At 38.6% G+C, this 19,906-nt stretch overlaps 1 protein-coding gene across 2 annotated transcripts; it reads right to left on the bottom strand.

Moving 5' to 3' along the window:
- Nucleotides 1-1,477: 1,477 nt before the first annotated feature.
- isl1a (ISL LIM homeobox 1a) lies at nucleotides 1,478-18,892 on the bottom strand. Of its 2 annotated transcripts, none has more exons than XM_088336256.1 (7): nucleotides 18,747-18,892; nucleotides 18,393-18,582; nucleotides 16,198-16,457; nucleotides 11,559-11,845; nucleotides 6,252-6,419; nucleotides 3,315-3,494; nucleotides 1,478-1,751 (listed from the first exon to the last, which is right to left on the bottom strand). In XM_088336256.1, exons 1-6 carry the CDS (start codon nucleotides 18,772-18,774, stop codon nucleotides 3,378-3,380), a joined length of 1,050 nt encoding a protein of 349 aa, XP_088192382.1. In that variant the 5' UTR covers nucleotides 18,775-18,892; the 3' UTR covers nucleotides 1,478-1,751; nucleotides 3,315-3,377. The 2 variants fall into 2 exon arrangements, with proteins under 2 accessions (XP_088192382.1, XP_088192383.1); XM_088336257.1 differs by having other exon boundaries at nucleotides 11,559-11,842.
- Nucleotides 18,893-19,906: the final 1,014 nt, after the last annotated feature.

The raw sequence follows: 19,906 nt of genomic DNA, 5'->3' as shown, positions 1-19,906 counted from the left end.
ATATCATTTCCACACAAAAAATGAACTTTTTTTGTTTCAATTCATGATCAACTCATTTTTTTTCGATTAGATAGATACATTCAAAATGAAACAACCATCCTTTTTTTGCGAGCAGACTTTATTTCGGTGAGTTTGTGCGCGCAGGCGTGCGCATGTATTTGCCCATCTGCGTGCGAACTTGTGTATGGATATTAACTGTTTTGTTCGTACATAAAAGTGATTATTTTGCAACGACATAAAAGGCTTTCTGAAGTGTGTGGACTCTGGATATTAAATGTTTTTGTTCATATTGTAATGCCCCTGCGTGTGGTCACGCCGTCCTTCATGCGTAATACAATATATAAAAGTGGTTATTTTGCACAACATAAAAGAACATTCTGAAATCAAATAAGAAATCCCTTTTATTGCTCATGATTAAAATGTGTTGAAGTGATTATTTTCGTTATTACTGTGTTATTTGGATCTTGTTCAGTACACACAGGTTAAAAAATAAATGCAGGATAAGCGGGTCATGATTGGAAACACATCATTAGTTTGTCCCACTAAATCGTTTTACCATAATTAAATGTTTAGTGTTTAAATTATTTTTATTTTTGTTTCTATTTTTCAAATTAATATATTTATAAATACTAATGGCACTGAAGCAGCTCCTCAACAACCAAAATGAATCTCTCCACGCCATCCATGTGAATTTCATGATTATCAAAATTTGCAACACATAAAAGACAGGTATTGCTGCAAGAAACAAAACTTCGATTTGGACAATAAATAGTTTGGATGCTAGGAACTCTGTAAATCATTATCGTCTCGATTGATATAAAAAAGAAACAGCGCATTTTGCTTTAGTCAAAGAAAGACACACAAGACGTCGCTCTTTTTGAGCAAATATATATTAGATTCACGGAAAGACCTAATACTGTAACAAATTTAAGTGCACATCTTTGGAAAATGAAATAATTCTCCGGTGACCCAGATTCACGTGAATGTCCATTAGTGATTTTGAAAAACTCCAATGAATGTAATCACATTGAGAAAAAGAAGTTTATTTTCTCGGAGTGGGGGGGACCCTTTTCTTCTTCTTTGATGTAGCAAAAATCCTTCTTCTGATTGGGATTGTGTTCGACTCCCAATCAGATGTCCAACGGAACTCGGTTTGTAAACTCACTTGTGGCTAGGAAGGAAGGAAGGAGGGAGGGAAGGAAGGAAGGAAGGGAGGAAGAAAGAAAGAAAGAAAGAAAGAAAGAAAGAAAGAAAGAAAGAAAGAAAGAAAGAAAGAAAGAAAGAAAGAAAGAAAGAATAAGAAGGAAGGAAGGAAGGAAGGAAGGAAGGAAGGAAGGAAGGAAGGAAGGAAGGAAGGAAGGAAAGCAGGAAGGAAGGAAGGAAGGAAGGAAGGAAGGAAGGAAGGAAGGAAGGAAGGAAGGAAGGAAAGAAAAAAGGAAGGAAGGAAAGAAGGAAGGAAGGAAGGGAGGAAGGAAAAAGAAAGAAAGAAAGAAAGAATGAAAGAAAGAAAGAAAGAAATTGAAAAATAAAGGGAGGAATTACTAAATAAATAAATAAATAAATAAATAAATAAATAAATAAATAAATAAATAAATAAATAAATAAATAAATAAATAAATAAATAAATAAATAAATAAATAAATAAATAAGTTGGCTTCAGTGATGAAAGATTGGCTCATTGTGGTTTTGAAAAATTGAGCGTCGATAAGGTAAAATCCCATGATTGTCTTCACAGTGTCAATAATGCAATACAGGGAGTGCAGAATTATTAGGCAAATGAGTATTTTGACCACATCATCCTCTTTATGCATGTTGTCTTACTCCAAGCTGTATAGGCTCGAAAGCCTACTACCAATTAAGCATATCAGGTGATGTGCATCTCTGTAATGAGAAGGGGTGTGGTCTAATGACATCAACACCCTATATCAGGTGTGCATAATTATTAGGCAACTTCCTTTCCTTTGGCAAAATGGGTCAGAAGAGGGACTTGACAGGCTCTGAAAAGTCAAAAATAGTGAGATATCTTGCAGAGGGATGCAGCACTCTTAAAATTGCCAGGCTTCTGAAGCGTGATCATCGAACAATCAAGCGTTACATTCAAAATAGTCAACAGGGTCGCAAGAAGCGTGTAGAAAAACCAAGGCGCAAAATAACTGCCCGTGAACTGAGAAAAGTCAAGCGTACAGCTGCCAAGATGCCACTTGCCACCAGTTTTGCCATATTTCAGAGCTGCAACATCACTGGAGTGCCCAAAAGCACAAGGTGTGCAATACTCAGAGACATGGCCAAGGTAAGAAAGGCTGAAAAACGACCACCACTGAACAAGACACACAAGCTGAAACGTCAAGACTGGGCCAAGAAAAATCTCAAGACGGATTTTTCTAAGGTTTTATGGACTGATGAAATGAGAGTGAGTCTTGATGGGCCAGATGGATGGGCCCGTGGCTGGATCGGTAAAGGGCAGAGAGCTCCAGTCCGCCTCAGACGCCAGCAAGGTGGAGGTGGGGTACTGGTATGGGCTGGTATCATCAAAGATGAGCTTGTGGGGCCTTTTCGGGTTGAGGATGGACTCAAGCTCAACTCCCAGTCCTACTGCCAGTTTCTGGAAGACACCTTCTTCAAGCAGTGGTACAGGAAGAAGTCCGCATCCTTCAAGAAAAACATGATTTTCATGCAGGACAACGCTCCATCACACGCATCCAAGTACTCCACAGCGTGGCTGGCAAGAAAGGGTCTAAAAGAAGAAAAACTAATGACATGGCCTCCTTGTTCACCTGATCTGAACCCCATAGAGAACCTGTGGTCCCTCATCAAATGTGAGATTTACAAGGAGGGAAAACAGTACACCTCTCTGAACAGTGTCTGGGAGGCTGTGGTTGCTGCTGCACGCAATGTTGATCGTGAACAGATCAAAGCACTGACAGAATCCATGGATGGCAGGCTTTTGAGTGTCCTTGCAAAGAAAGGTGGCTATATTGGTCACTGATTTGTTTTTGTTTTGTTTTTGAATGTCAGAAATGTATATTTGTGAATGTTGAGCTGTTATATTGGTTTCCCTGATGAAAATAAATAATTGAAATGGGTATACATCTGTTTTTTGTTAAGTTGCCTAATAATTATGCACAGTAATAGTCACCTGCACACACAGATATCCTCCTAAAATAGCTAAAACTAAAAAAGCCCCACTCCAACTTCCAAAATATTCAGCTTTGATATTAATGAGACTTTTGGGTTCATTAAGAACATGGTTGTTGTTCAATAATAAAATTAATCCTCAAAAATACAACTTGCCTAATAATTCTGCACTCCCTGTAGTGTTGTTTGGTGCAATCTTGGCGTTGGGGTGATATGAGGAAGTCTCCCGGCTTTCCTCGGATTCAGGCCTCAATGGGACTTGAAACCATGCTGTTTGGCGTATCGGGAAGTTGAGATGACATGGAAGCTACTTCGCTGCCAGTAGAATTTGAACCCGGTCCGCCTTCCGAAAAACTGACCTGTGGAAATGGGTATGAATCGTTAGTTACTGATTTCGTAAACGTGACATCCAAGGGCGTAGTTTTGGCATGGGCGTGGAGGACGTGTCCCCATTTGAGGTAAGTTCTTAACCCAAAGGACGAGCTTGACTCGAAATTCGGGTCGGGTCTAAAATAGCAATCAATACGTTCGGGTTTTGTTGACTTTTTTTGTATGTATCCAGCTGTCATTGTTCTTTTTTTCTTTCTCTTTGTGGAGGATCTGCGCCATGGATTCCACCCCCTTCTTGCGCCAACGATCTCACCGATTCCACGCGCTTGTCCCGTCTGTGCAAGAGGGGGACGGAATCCACCGGCCGGATCCTCCACAGAGGAAAAGAAACAAAGAACAATGACAGCTGGATCATTTTTTTGTCAGCGAGAGAGAAACCCACCTGCTTCCATGTCCTCACAAATCAAATGTGAAAATTTGGATTTGCTTCGGGTCCCTCAAATCAAGGCTATACTCACGGGCCGTGGTCTAGTTGGGCTATATTTTTTCAAGGCCTGATCCTACCTGTAGCCCCCACCAATCTAGAGTCCTCATTGTTTTACCCCAACCAATATTAAGTAATCAAAACCAAGACTAAGCCTATGCCTTTTGTGACATCCTTCATTTTTTTTAAATGTCTCAGAAGGCAACTAAAGATCCTATTTAATCAAAATAATAACATGCAAATCTAAAATGTGTTGCATAAAATAGTTGGGTACTCAAACGATAAAGCACATTTTTCAAACCCATCGCCCTCAAGCCAAACTTGGCCAATAATGCAGCTCGCAAGAGCTTAAAATGCTTGAGCGTCTAAAAATAAACAAACTTTGACCTAAAACTACATTTCCCACAAAACCTGTCAACTACAATATCAGCGAAGTGACACTTCTGCGCCAGTATACAACGGTATATCTGTATGGATTCGCAGAATTGAGAAAATAATTATTCCAAAAATGTCCAAGATTTTGTTATTTACTCATACATTTCCAAATTGTGTTTGTATTTTGAATTTTTCTTCATCTCATCTCATCAGCTGCACCGCTTATCCTCAGTATCTCGAGCAAATTTTCCCTATACCAAACAACTGAAAACAAATTAATTAGTTCCCAGACCCTCAAAAGCATTCAAATTAAAACTAAATAGCTAGAGATGTATAATCCTGAGCATTAAAAACATATTCAAATAGTAATCGAACAAAAAAATGAAAAGAAAGAAAATGATAGAAAAGCGAGAACTAAGATTATTTTTAAAAAGCAGTAGGAGTTTTTAAGGAGCATCAAGCGCTAGTCTAACACAAAAGAGAAATATAATTGTAAACTTTCAGTAGCTTTCTCAGTACTTTTTCCAGTAGAACCAAAAGTCTGTTTAATTTGCTAATATAATATACCCTCAGGTTATATTGTCATAATTACTCATTGCCCGCACCTGTGCCCGCTCGTTTGGCGCCAGCTACTGCTCATTGCCTGATTGATTCCCCTCCTATCTATACTCAATACTTCAGTCACTCCTTGTCAGTCCGTCAGCGAACCTCCGCATACGCAAGGCAAGCACTTTGACTCTGGCTCCCGTCTGTCCCGTCCTCATTCGTATCCTGCTCGTCTGTCCCTGATTTCCTGATCGTCTCCGGCTCCCTGACTTTGCTCTTCTTTCGACAACGCTCTGATCTCCTGCTCCGGCTAGTGACCCGCTTTTGCCCGCCGACCACGCTCCGATCGCCCGTCACGACAAATCCTCTCACTTCCGCATTCCGATCACTCTCCGATCCCGTGAGCTGCTTGCTAATCCTGTCCAGCGAGCACAGGATCTCTGCTATTTGTTTCCCCGTACCTGACTTCTTCAATATCCCAAAAAACTTTCGTGTGAAACGTTACGCGTTTGGGTCTACTATCTTTTCTGGTTCTGACATAAAAACTAACATTCAAAAGTTTTGGGTCTCTTAGAAATTTCAATTTTTTGACGTAAGCCAAATTTGAAGGATCCAATTTTTCTAGCCTTTTCATTGTCTCAATTACACTTTCTATTTATTTTGCTACTCATTAGATGAAAAAAAGTCAGATTTTTCAGGGAAAACACTACGCGACCCCATGCACGGAGGCTCCGGACAGGAAAAACATACAGAGAGTAATCAACATAGCTCAGAAGATCATCGGCTGCTCTCTGCTCTGTCTAGATGACATTGCTGGCTTGCAATACCTCCCCTCCCCAGCCATCACCTCTTTAAACTCTTGCCCTCTGGTATGCGCTACAGGTCTCTCAAAACAAGGACAAACAGGCTTATAGAGAAACCTTTTTCCCCAGGGCCATCACCACCCTAGACAAGTGCATATAACTGTGAAAACATATCTTGCAACATTAGGTTTTTTTTTTTTTTTGATTATAAATGTTATGGCACTGCTTTACATTGCAATATTGTTGTGATGCACTATTCTTTTTCTTTGATGAAAATTGGACTACATTATAATTATGTTTTTTCTACTTTTTATCCCGGTAGTCTTTTAGCTTGTTTTCTCTTTAGAGTCTTTATTCGATGTTTACCCTGGAGTGCCATGGCCAATCGTGTGTCATATTTCACAACATTGAAATCAATGACAATAAAAGTAAGTCAATTCAGACTTTTGATCGGTGGTGTATATGTGTGCGTGTTCGTTTGTAAGAGACACTGCATTTGAATATTCAGAACATCCTTTGTTTGGAAATGGAGAGAAAACCAGACTAAAAAAAGATGACGAAAAGTAAGAGTGACGCACCAGTTGCTGAAAAGCGGGCTGGTCGATGTCACTCTGGAGCGCAAAGTCGCTGAGGACTTTCCAGGGTGGCTGGTAACTTTGCACCTCAACAGGGTTGACTTGGATTCCGCCATCGTGCCGTTCTGGACTGGCTGCCACCATCGGAGTACCTGTCATCCCCTGGATGTTCTGGAAAAGCAGGGCCCGCACCAGACATCAGTCACTTGGGCAATTCGTTTTGTATCAAATGCATTCACAATTGTTATTACCCACAAAATGTATTTGCGTAGCACTGATTGACGTTAAACGTAAGCAACAGAAGGTACAGCATGGGCTTACATTAAGTCAAGTCAAGTCTTGTTTATTTGTAGAGTCCTTAATCACAAAGAGTCTCAAAGGACTGCACAGACCACATTAGGCATCTTTATTTAAAACAATAGACAGAAGAAATGTTATCACTATCCAGAAAACAGCTGTAACACCAAAATCATCTTTTGAAGAACAAAAGGACTACAATGGATTCAGTCAAGTCATGTTTATTTAGAAAACCCCTAATGATGAGGAGTCTTAGAAGGCCTGTACAGACCACTGATTATTGCAACTACAGACTATTATTACACCATCCCCTGATCTGAAACATACATGAGAGTCCAGCGCTCCCCAACTCTGCATAGTGGTGAGAGACGAGATAGTGAGACATGTCAGGAATAGCTGGTATTCAATTGAAAGGGATGGCGCACGGGATCCAGTAGCCCAAGAGAGTATATCCATCTTTAAAGTGTTTTGTTGACCAAAACTATGCTGCATGTGAGCGCCTCCCGGACATCTGAAATGGTGATGCAGTTGCTCTGACGAGTGTACCGCAATCATTGATTTGCAGATTATGGGGTGCTGTTGGCTTTCCCAAGCCGTGATTTTCAGCTCTCACAGGAGTGGTTTGCAACCAAATGTGAAGCGACCAAGATGAAGATCAGAAACTCTGAGTCCAAGACCATGGTTCTCAGCTTTAAAAAGGTGGCACTCTCGATCTGGGCCAGGCATGAGATTCTGTCCTAAGTGGAGCAGTTTAAGTATCTTGGGTCAGTCGTGATGATGAAGGAGCTAAAGGTAAACCTCTCGATAAACTGGTCGATCTACGTTCCTACCCTCCCCTGTGGTCATGAACTGTGGGTCATGACAATCCATCCATTATCTTCCGCTTATCCGGGGTCGGGTCACAGGGGCAGCAGCCTTAAAAGGGAAGCCCAGACGTCCCTATCCCCAGCCACTTCCTCCAGCTCATCCGACGGGATGCCGAGGCGTTCCCAAGCCAGCCGAGAGACATAGTCTCTCCAGCGTGTCCTGCGTCGCCCCCGGGGCCTCCTGCCGGTGGGGCATGCCCGGAACACCTCCCGAGGGAGACGTCCAGGAGGCATCCTTACCTGATGCCCGAGCCACCTCATGGTCATGTCCAAAATAACAATATCTCGGATATAAGCGGCTGAATTGAGTTTCCTCCGCAGGATAGCTGGGCTTTCCCCTAGAGATAGGGTGAGAAGTTCGGTCATCCAGGAAGGACTCAATGTAGAAACACCAATCCTCCGCTTTGAAAGTAGTAAGTTGAGGTGGCTTGGGCATCTGGTAAGGATGCCTCTTGGACGCCTCCCTCTGGAGGTGTTCCAGGCATTCACCATCGGCAGGAGGCCCCGGGGACGACCCAGGACACGCTGGAGAGACTCCGTCATTAGGTTCGCCTGGGACTCCCTCAGGATCCTGTTGGATGAGCTTAATGAAGTGGCTGGGGATAGTGATGTCTGGGCTTTCCTGCTGAAGCTTCTGCCCCCGTGAACCGACCCCGGAGATGCGGAAGAAAATTGATGGATTAATGGATAGAAAATTTAGTCATGGTATTTATTCTGTTTATTTTGTCCAAGTCAATCCAAGTCAAGTCATGTTTATTTGTATAGACAAAAGTATTCAAAAATAATCAAGTTACATTATTGCAATATTACGGTATTCCGTTTATGTTACTTATTACATTTTTCATGAGGTAACTAGTAACCTGTATTAGCTCGTTTTTAATCTTTGGGCTTGTATAACATGGATTGCGTGTGATATTTTTTGTAATCTGTTCTGAATCCTTGTGCATGGAGAACAGTACTCAAAACAAGACAAGAACTGCCCCATGGAGTCACTGTCCTCCAGCAAACTAGAAAACCAAGCATTATCTTCTTGTAACTGAAGTTTTTTTCACAGTTAAAAATCTCCACATTATCAACTATGGCTGACTTGTAATATCTTTTGCAGACGGTTGTTTTAAATTTAAGAGAGTGTAAATTTATTTTCTTTTTTCTCTACGTTTTCCCATATTTCTCCACAGTGTTTCACTGACTAAATATTCTTTTGAAGTTGCAAGCCTATATTTAACCCCTTGCCCAATTCCAGCTCATATTTCCAGTTGTTGTTTTTGTTTTTTTACTGGAGAAGGTCGCTACACTGTAAAAGAAAACCGTCGTTGGGAGCTGTGGTTTCCAGAGCATTCCTGCATACAGCATCACAGTCGATAACTGTATACTAGCAAAATATGTAAACTGGTTTACGGTGAATAAAACTACATCTGAATCACATTTAACTAAATTTGAATCTGCAGAAAAAAATGTGTTAATTCCACACAGCAGTGTTGTCTATAGAACACAAATTACTGTATTTTTACATATAATAATTGCTTATTGTGCATCTACAAAAGATCAAACTACCAGGGAAATATCAAACACAAAACATTCAAACTGATCTAACAACAGTAAAACTTTGAAATTGAGTTGTTATGCATATGATGAATGTATAATATGCTGTATGTTAATGTTTTAATAATCAGGTTTTTATGGGTAAAAAATACTCACAAACCTGCAAAATTATTTCTTCTACACTTACACCAAAGCATGCCTATTTGAACCGTATGGTATCTGGTTCAGGGCTTATTGAAAATACGGAATAAAATATTTAGTTACTTACTTAGTTTTGGTTTTTATCAAAGCAACTGACTAAAACAAGCGTTTTTACAATATTTGCTAGTCAAATGAACAAGCTTCCGTTGTTATGAATATTACAGTAATTCTCGGTCTTTTTTAGTATTAATATTTTCGCAAATAATTATGAAAAAAATACATGTTGCAACTTGCGTGGCAAAATTAACATAGTCACAAATGGGGTCGCGTAGTCTAACTGCATGGGCGATAATTCAAGTAAACCACACTTGTTCCTTTATATTTTTAATCCCATAGTAATAGAGCCTCGATATATTTTTGTAATATCGGGCTTTCAGTGGGGGTGGGCAAAAGTCAGGTCCCCTATGTAAAAAGGTTGCCCTTTATCAAAGTGGGTTCTCTTTCCGTGAATGCGCCTAAAGACAATACTTGTTCGTGCGTGCAGGGGCGTAAATTTGGCATGGGTTGAAGTGACATGTCCCCACTAATATAATCAATATTTAGTCCCCACCAATATTATGTGATCACTTTAAAAGTATCGATCGATCGACGTCTTGTTCAACTAACAGCGCAGAAAGGGTTAAATCGCGTTCTCTTGTGTTTTTGTTATTATTTGGTCCCTTGAGCAATGCCAACCCTAAACTTACACCCTTGAGTGTGCTTGTCTTGCTGCTAGAGAGCGACTGGAAATTAATCATCGGGCAATCAAAGGGATCAATACAGAATTGAAAAAAAACGAATGACCAAGTCCAGTCAGTGAGGGTTAAGCAACTATTTATAACAATAATCCGTTCAATTTGTTTTTATACATTAAGTATCTAATCAATATACGGCAAATGTGCCTGCTATTCCAAAACGAATACGTTTTTAACATTGTTATCATTGAATTGGGGATATATCTCATTTCAAAGGGGTCACGTCATTTTGGTGGCGACCAAACAATGATATCTCGATATTTGTGCGGACATAGCGCATTTTTCAACAGTCATTTTAAGGACAAACTGTGTACTTTTTTTAAAACAGCACATGGAAATGTGAATAAAAACAACATCAATTGTCTACAGTTTTGCCTAATCTAGGAAAAGTCATCACATGTAAAGCTAAACAAAATATAATTTAGGTTATTTTTTCTTGTTTTTTAACAACGCGGTTGGAGGTCATTTCGACCCGAAGACAACATTAGGGTTAAGTAATCACATAATATTGGTGGGGGCAAAGCAGGGATTTCTTTATATTGGTGGGGGCACATCCCCTGTCTATTCCAAAACTACGCCCTTGACATGATTTCAAGGTCCAATATTCTTGTTCAACATCGAAAACAGATTGTGCCAGCCGAAATTGTATTCAATTTTCGAGTGGTTTAGATGAGGGTTCGGTAATCCAATATTTTGAAAGGGCCATTAAGGACCAAAAAACAAATATGCCTTTAGCTGCAAAATATGAAAGCATAAAAAAATAATTTGTTTTAATAAAAGAAGAGTGTTTCATGCATAAAAGTTAGTCGTTCAATATTACTCTAAAGAAAACATCGGACAAAAAAATACATATACATATACATATATTACCCTGCCCCATACATTTCCATTTTCAAACATTTATAAAAAAAAATGTAGTGCAGCGCTAAAGAGCCATACTCAGCTCTCGAGCCACAGTTTACTGACTCACAATTTAGAATAAGACCTTAGTAATGACCAGAGTTAACATAAATACAGAAAATGATATGTTATTCAAGCAAAACGGCCCGGCGTTGCTGGGCCAACATGAGATTGGATTCGTCTGCTTGGAGTGGTTGGTTCATAGTCAGAAGCTTTAGTACCAAATTTGGCCACCAAAGTGCGTAAAACCCCCCACAAAAGCAGACCATGTGAAAACAGATCAATACCAATTTTGTTGGTATTTATTGGGGGTGTATTGACTCGGAACCTAGCTACAGACACTCGCAAAGGCCTGAAGTAAAACTGTGTAAATGTTCACGTAAATCGGGTCAGCCGTTTCGGAGGTTATACAAACACACACATATGAATCGGGATTTATAGAGTAGTTTAGATATTTTTTTAGATAAACATGCTGGAGATAATTAATATATCTAGAGTTTTTGTGGGAATTATATGCTGTCATGTCTTCTAATTTTCTAATTTACCTTTGTACGGTGCTATTTTTTGTATTGATTTTGAATATGACTTCCCTGCAAGAAACAAAAGGAAACCAGGTTATGCTCATATTATTGTATTGTACAGCTGTTTTTGTGCGCATGTTTTGTTGTTTCCTTTTGTTACTAAGTGTTTGATTTTGGGGGGTGCTGCGCCTAATATGAAAAGAAATCCACAAACCACGAATTCGCCTATATTAATAAAACTCCTCTTACCGTCTTATCATTGGGCTGCTGTTGCTGAAGCTGCTTCATCAAAATACTCCTTTTCTTGTCTTTGCAGCGTTTATTCTGGAACCAAACTCGGATTACGCGCGGGCTGAGGCCGGTCATCTCCACCAGTTGCTCCTTCATGAGCGCGTCGGGTCTCGGATTTGCATTGTAGCATGTTCGCAAAGTGTGCAACTGCTTCTCGTTGAGCACTGTTCGAACCCGAGTAGTTTTTTCGGGCTGTTTGTGGATGTGGGGCCGGAGTGCGGACTGTCGGGCTGAGATGGGTTCTGCTGTGAGAAGAGACGGGCCGAAGTAACCCCAAAATATAGAAATATGGGATTTAAACATTGTCCACTTAGGCCACTGTTTTTTAGTATATGTAAATATAAAATTACGGGCTTCGTGATTCTAAATGAAACTGGTGTATGGGTTTGGTCTTGGCCGGGGTGTTTTAGAAATAGCACTTTTTTAAGTAATCACATAATATTGATGGGGCAAAACAATAATTACTCGATATTAGTCGGGACGAAGCGGATTTTTAAATTGATCACATAATCTCAGGGGGCTGTGTTGGGACCTTTATATAAATGACTTATGTATCATAGACATTAAAATATATTCTATTCGCGGACGACACTACAACATTAGGTTTAGGTACAAATCGACCGTAAATGCAGACAGAAATGGCCCTTTATAAAAAAAATAATACAATAATGCTTTGATTAAAAAAAGGAAAAAAAGAATGTTATGTTATATGGCTGTTGTGGTATTTGTGATTAAAAAAATTGAAATGTAAATAAAGATATTCAACTACAAAGCGTTAAAGAAGTTTCTTGGAGGGATTAATACCCATGAAGACCCCATGTAAATGGCATACAATCTAAATTAGCAAGGAACATTGAAATTATGAGTGGATGGGGACATATACCTGACCTAAAACCCTTCATATAACGCATAGTTAGTTAATTATGTCGCATTTAAGTTATTGTGTGGAGATTTGGGGAAATACACAGACGAATATAGACTCGCTTATTCGATTACAGAAGAAAGCTTATTGGATTGTGCATGACACTAGAAACAAAGAACATATAAACTGTTTATAAAATCCAACATGTTAAAATTTGAAGATACAGTGAAATTTAAATCCCCATGGTTACTATACAAAGCTAGTATATCAACAGTTGTTTCTCTACAGGGCATCACAGGGAAATCAATACTGTATCTCGAAGATCCAATATTCTCCCACAACATTGAATAAGCAATTGTGCCACCTGAAAAGGGTATTCATTTACTGTATTCATTTATTGATTTATGCGATTACTTTAATAATATCCCCTAATTTTGATCAATTTGAAAAATCGTATATTATACTCTTTTAGACGAATATACTGGAGAAGAACAATGTATTGAGTTCTTTGAGGATTATATGTTAGGGGATAAAGACCCTTTTTGCTGGGGTCCTGTACTCAAATAAAATAAAATAAAATAAAATAAAATAAAATAAAATAAAATAAAATAAAATAAAATAAAATAAAATAAAATAAAATAAAATAAAATAAAATAAAATAAAATAAAATAAAATAAAATAAAATAAAATAAAATGACTTGGACTGATGTGTCCCCAACTAATATTAAGAGATCATTGTTTCGTCCTCACCAATATTATGTGATCTCTTAAACAATTACATCATGTGCCCAGAGTCCCCACCAATGCCAAGACCAAACGTGCACCCTAAGTTCTACATACTTTAAATGTTATTACATCTACCGTATCACTCAAATCACGTCTTTTGTTGATCGCGAGGTTAATGCTTGACTTTCTAAATAAATGAAAGGAAATTGGTGTGCGTAATTGTGCGCCTGTTTGTGTTTGGGAGCGCAGGGGGAAACGTTCACGACTAACTTCTTTCTAAAAAAATGACAAATTGTAGAGAACATATAACTTTACTCTCTCAATTATGTTCGGAAAATATTAGTCAATTATATCATATCAATTATCTCACTTGTGTTTTTCTTGGAGTGGCCTAAAATGTGATGCAAACAGTGTTGAGTGGATGTTATGGGACACGTCAAACATGAACAAAACTATTTAAAATAGTAAGTTATTTTTAAGATATATATAAAAAAATGAACGGATAACGTAATGACACACTCAGACAAACCTTCACAAACCAGTTATTGATATAATTTACCTTTTTAAACAACCACAATAGTTGTCCTATTTTTGTCACGATTGATAAAATCGGATATCCAATTTAATTCATAATGTGACGTAAGCGGTTACAAATATTTTATTTCAATTGTGGGAAAATGTTAGATTACTATAATTGATGGAAAAAAATGGTAAAGTTGTGCACTTGTTCTACTCAGTCGCACCTTGGTAAACGTAACAAGACAGGAAATATGTACATAGTATTTTCCTATTTTCATCCATTATACACATTTTATTTTATTCTATTATTTCTAAATACTCTGCACGGGGGTTGCAAAGAAAATTTAATTAACAAATTATGTTAAAGGTAATAAGGACCATCTTGATAAGAAGTCCTAATTAAATAGTTGGAGATACTTATTCGTTTTACATTAAGATTATTTAACCTTCTCGTGTGGAGTACATTCTCTCAATGATAATAAGGATAGTCATAAGAAAACTAATAAAATAAACAGAAAAATGATTATTTGTAATATTATCACCGATTTACCAGATTTTTAATGCACTTTCCTGATGACACTCGTTTGCCTTTCAAATGACACAGTAGGGCACTCGAAAATCTGCATAGGTTTGGTTTTTGGCATTAGTGCGGTCATAGCACTTTTTTCCAAGTTGATCAAATAATATTCGTGTGGAGTAAACAACGAAACTGGTGGGGACACGTCCCCTCCGTCTATGCAAAAACTACGCCCTTGACACAGTCATTATCAGCACCTTTCTTTAGTATAGCATGAATTTCATCGGGGGGATAGACCTATGAGAGATGAATTGGTCAAGGACACAATTTGGAGAGGAGTGGAATTGAACATGGGACCAGCGGGTGTTTGGACGACCTGCTGAAATGTAAGAGACACTACTGCAGTCAAATCAAATAGCACATTTTAAATATATGCAAACGACAACAACTAAATGTACGCACAAGGACGTAGATTTGGACTTGGCATTGGTGGGGACATGATGCATTTTTTTAAACTAGTGGGGACAAAATGACAATTGTTTGATATCGGTGAGGACATTTCTCTTTACAGTTTACTCTTTACATGAACAAATAAATGAACAGGAAAATGGAATACAAAACGCAATGACTTAGGTTTGATCTTGGTATTAGCAGGGACATTATAAATTGATCACGGCATTTCTATAGGGACCAAACAATGGTTGCACGATATTGGTTGTGACATGGTGCATTTTTGAAGTGGTTGCATAAAATTTCCGAGGACGAATCCATGATTGCTTGATATTGGTGGAGACACGTCCTTTTCCATCCACACTAAACCTACGCCCTTGAATTTAACAGAGGATCGGAGGGCATTTGGACGACCCGCTGAATCGTCAATGCCACGTTTGCCACCGCAGTTTAACAAATTGAAACAACAAAACTAAATGCCTCTAGCAGACTTACGTGTTTATTTTACTGAATAAAGGCGAACACTCCTGCGGTTTCATGCGCAGTGTAAAATTGATTAAACGGCAATAGGGCAAAAGTAACTATTTTTCTTAACAATATTGAGTTTTCCCTATATACACTATAATGAAACTATCATATGATTTTAAGGAAAGCATGTTAATCATTTTAAATATCAAATACATTATTTTATTTGGAAAAAGGCAGGACTAATGGTGCATGGTCTTGGCATTGGAGGTGACTAAGTGCATTTTTAAGAGAACGCTTAAACGCACAGCTATACCTGTAAACTTTACGTTTTTTATAAGTGGTTTGACCATTTCAAATTCTGTACGCCGTATAATATTTTTTGTACGAGAAAAAAGTAAACAGGGTGTTTCAAAACAACGCTATCCATTGAATACTATCTTTTAATTATTATAATAAAACAATGTATTCTTCACTCACGAGCAAATGTTTTGTATATAAAAACAAAACAAATAATATTATTTTCGAGACTTGGGTGGTGCGCATATCGGATATTTGAGAAATGGTTCACACAATCATCACTCCAAATTTCTCATTTATGGTTTGAAAAATAAATGTCATGATTCTCAACATAATATATTTTATTTTAATTTGGCTCTATCATGTACTCTTTGTGATATTTACATCTCAAAGGATATTAATTTTTTTGAAACACACGATAAGCGACACTATAGTACATGTGCAGAAAGAACTAAGAAAGGTGCAGAAATAATTGTTTGTGTGTGTTTTTTTAAACAAAATAAACTCGATTAAGTATATAGTCCGTCTGTGAGTTAATACGTGCCACGTTGTGTTTGTAAGGTTTATTATCGCTTGATTAGGGGAATTGCAATCATGAATAAAGAGAGCAATTGGCTGAGGTTGACAGGTATGCAATGGTTGGTCGATAAAAGTGGGGACACGTCCCTTCCATCCATGCCAAAACTACGCCTTTGGCCGGGACCCAAGACTGGAGCGACCGTTTTGCAGTTTGATTGTATTCCGGTACCGGACTTTACCTGCCATTTGCATGGGTCTGGCGGGGTGTAGCGGACTTAGCGGGTCTGCGTGTCCCAAAGTGGCCCGCTCCACCACGTCGTGATCGGCCCTGCAAAATAGGCCGTCTTCCCGTAAAGCGAACTCATCCCCCGGGATAAGCTGTCTGCTGCAGGCCACACAGCGGAAACATTCGATGTGGTAGACTTTGGATCGAGCCCTCATTACAAAGTCGTTCTTGCTGAAACCGATGTTGCATTTTGCGCATTTAATCCCGTATAACCTGCAGGACACACCACCAGAGCCTTGATTAGAACATTTATTTTTGTCATTATAGCTGAGTGTTTAAAACATTGCGAACTTCTTTTGGTTTATTATCTAAAGGATTATCATGCCCGTCAATTTATACGTTCCCCTTGTATTTTATACGTTTGTGATCATCTCAAATAGTGTACGCTGTACAACGTTGTTTTTTTTGTACGGGGGGAAAAACATAATAAATTTGACCGATCTCGTTTTCAGCTTTTCGGCTCTAGTCCGGATCGTCTCGGTCACTGGTAGCAGACGACAACGTTGTCGTATTGAGACAAATTGATACATCACATATAGTTTACTTAATATGTTTTTATTGAGATTTGGTTCAATGTAATTTAGTTACACTTTACTAAAAGTGAAAAACGTAATGGTTTCCAATTATGTTTTATTATTGCGGGATGTTATCCCCGATCAAGCATTGAGTTAAAAAAATGACAGTTTTATCAATTAAATTATTTTTATGAACTAAATAAATTAAAACAGAGTACGACATCTGTAAAACAGATAAAGTCTCCAAAACTAGAAGTAAGAAAAATGCTGAAATAATTGTTTGTGTTCTTTGTTAACAAAGTTGTTTACACAAATTATTGATATTTTTCAAGGGCGTAGGTTTGGTCCTTCCATGGATGGGGAATGTCGCACTTTTTAAGAGATTGCATTATATGGGTGGGATAAAAATATAATGCTCGATATTGTTAGGGACGAAATGCATTTTTTGAGTTATCAGATATTATTGGTGCGGATAAAATAACGATTTCTTTGAGCTTGGTTGGGACACCTACCCTCCGTCCATACCAAAACTACGCCCTTGATGTTTTTATCCAACATACTTGTCAACATCAGCCAATTGCGTCCCTTATTGAGATTGTAATTCCTCTTATTAAACTATAAAATACATTTAAAACAGCACAGCGCCTATTTACTCACAGCAAGAGAAACTATGTAGAATAAAAACAAAGATAAATTGTGCGGACAAATTATTTAATTGACCAAATAAACAACACGAACAGCATCTTTCTGAGTTATTTCTCCGCTTGCAGTACATTTAGTCTTGCTCAATACACGTTGCAAATTAGAAACCAGAGCTGGAATGGGCAAGACTAGATCGGTCTAACAAGAAATAACTACTTCTAAAAAAAATCCCCGTTGTGTATAATTTGAAATAATCGAAAAAATTTATAAAATACGAGGAAACGTATACATTGACAGGTATGATTGTATATAATCTGTCTTTCTCTGAGTGAAGAGGTGCTGCGTTGTTTGAACATCTTAATAAGGGGAATTGCTAGAATTAATAAGAAGCAATTTACTGAATTGGACGGATATGGATTATTTTTTAAATGTAAATAGAATATGCGAACCCCAAAAATATAATAAAAGACTGTATGAAATGTTGCTATTAATTATAAATCTATTTCAAATTTGTCTATAAAAGTTATTAAATGAAGAACAGAAAGTCGGGGAATTTAATTGGCAACATGAGTCCGGGAAAATATTTACAAAAGGGAGTAACGAACGTGTCAATGTTTACGTTTTTTGATCCTTGTTTGACGATTTTTGTACGGTATTTAAAACAAATCTGCTGCTACGCGTAGAAGCAACACTAAATTTACTGTATTTGGTGAGAGAACTCGGAAAGATGCTGAAATATCAGCTCGTGGTGTTTCGTTGGTTAATAAAGTAAACTCGTTTTACAAATAATATCGTTGTTTTTTTTCTAAATAGCGTGTCTTGCTGTGAGTGAATAGTTGCCACGTTATGTCTGTAACGTTTGAATGTTGCGGTATTAATAAGGGGAGCAAGTGGCTGAGGTCTACAGGTATAGAATAATTGTCGAGTGTCCAAAATAGTAAATGATTAAATTGATTTTTTTGGGGGGGCAACCTGGTGGTGTTTCTTTTACCTCGCGTAATCCCGTTTACAGTACGTTTTCCCGTCCTTGACAAAGCACGTACAGGACTCGTCCAAGTACTGACTGCACTCTGCGCATTTGAGACAGGCGGCGTGCCACTCCAAATCCGGGGAGACCCTCATGATGTACTGGTCGTGGATCTGGTTTCCGCAGCCCACACACAGAGACATCAGTCGTTTTTCTACAAGAAAGTTTATGACGAATATAATGGCATCGTTAGTGATAAACATCAACCTTAGAAAATACCGGCTTAATAATCCAATTAAAACCATTGGTAATTCAACTTTGCAACAAATATAAAGTCAAAACAATTGCAATTCATTTAATCAAAGATAACAAACGTACTTTTGAGTGGATCCCCCATGTCTCCCATTTTGAAAAAGTATAAGGCGATGTTTAAGGTCCACTCCTTGCTGTGCGTTCTGCTGCTGGGCCGGGAGGGGGGCTGCGCTATCCAGCCAAGACAGGGAAGTGTGGTGTGCGCGTGTACGTGTTCTTCTCCCACGAGTGTGTGAAATTGTCAATGTGCTTGTGGTGGGACTGACGTAGTACAGCAACACGTCATATCCACACACCGCTGATTGGCTCTGCAAATGTCTGAGCTGCCTTGAAAAGCATCTTCCAAAAAGACAGCACACATCATGTCCTAGAATCTGGATCAGGGTTCTCCAACGTGGTGCCCGGGGCCACCAAAGTGCCCCCCGAGGACAGCCAAATTAGCCTGATGACTTGTTCCGGAAGTAGCTTACCAGTGAAAAGTCAGTTCATTGTGTAATTACTAGTAAAATTAATTTTTTGGGTAATTAACTAAGTCAATTTAACCCTATTTACAATAATCAACCTCATAATAACATAGTAACAAATTGTTACTTTAGAAATGTACATCAAACCCTTTGCGCCACAAAGTAACAAAAGTAATACCTCAGCCTCAAAAAGGTTGAAGACCTCTGATCTAGGTCCTCCCCACTTCATGTCCCAGAATCTAGCACCTAGATTATGTGTCTTGGAAAAAAAACTGAAGCAATGAAAATAAAATAGATGGATGGATGGATGGATGGGTGAATGGATGAATGGATGGATGGATGGATGGATAGATGAATAGATGGATTGATTGATGGCTGGGTGGTGGGATAGATGGTTAGATGGATGGATGGATGGATGGATGGATTTCATTTTGTCTTTCCTTCTCTCTTTCTCTCACTTACTTTCTCTCACTTACTTTCTCACTCCCTGTGTCTGTTTCTACCTCTGGTCTCTCACTCTCTCTGTATCTCTGTGTTTGTCTCTCTCTGTCTTTCTCTCTCCCCATCATGTCAGTCTCTTACTCTCTCTCTCTCCCTCTCTTGCTCTCTCTCTCTCTCTCTCTCTTTCTCTCTCTCTCCCCCCATACCTGTCTCTCTCTGTCTATTTTCTCTCTCCCTGTATCTGTCTATGCCACTCTCTCTCCCTGTGTCTGTCTCTTTTGATCCCCCACCGTCTCTCTCACTGTTTCTCCCTCCCTTTGA

This window comes from Urocampus carinirostris, chromosome 5, assembly GCF_059441175.1.
Source record: "Urocampus carinirostris isolate Australia breed hairy pipefish chromosome 5, RoL_Ucar_1.0, whole genome shotgun sequence".
Lineage (NCBI taxonomy): Eukaryota > Metazoa > Chordata > Actinopteri > Syngnathiformes > Syngnathidae > Urocampus > Urocampus carinirostris.
This window is presented reverse-complemented; position numbering and strand designations above follow the sequence as displayed.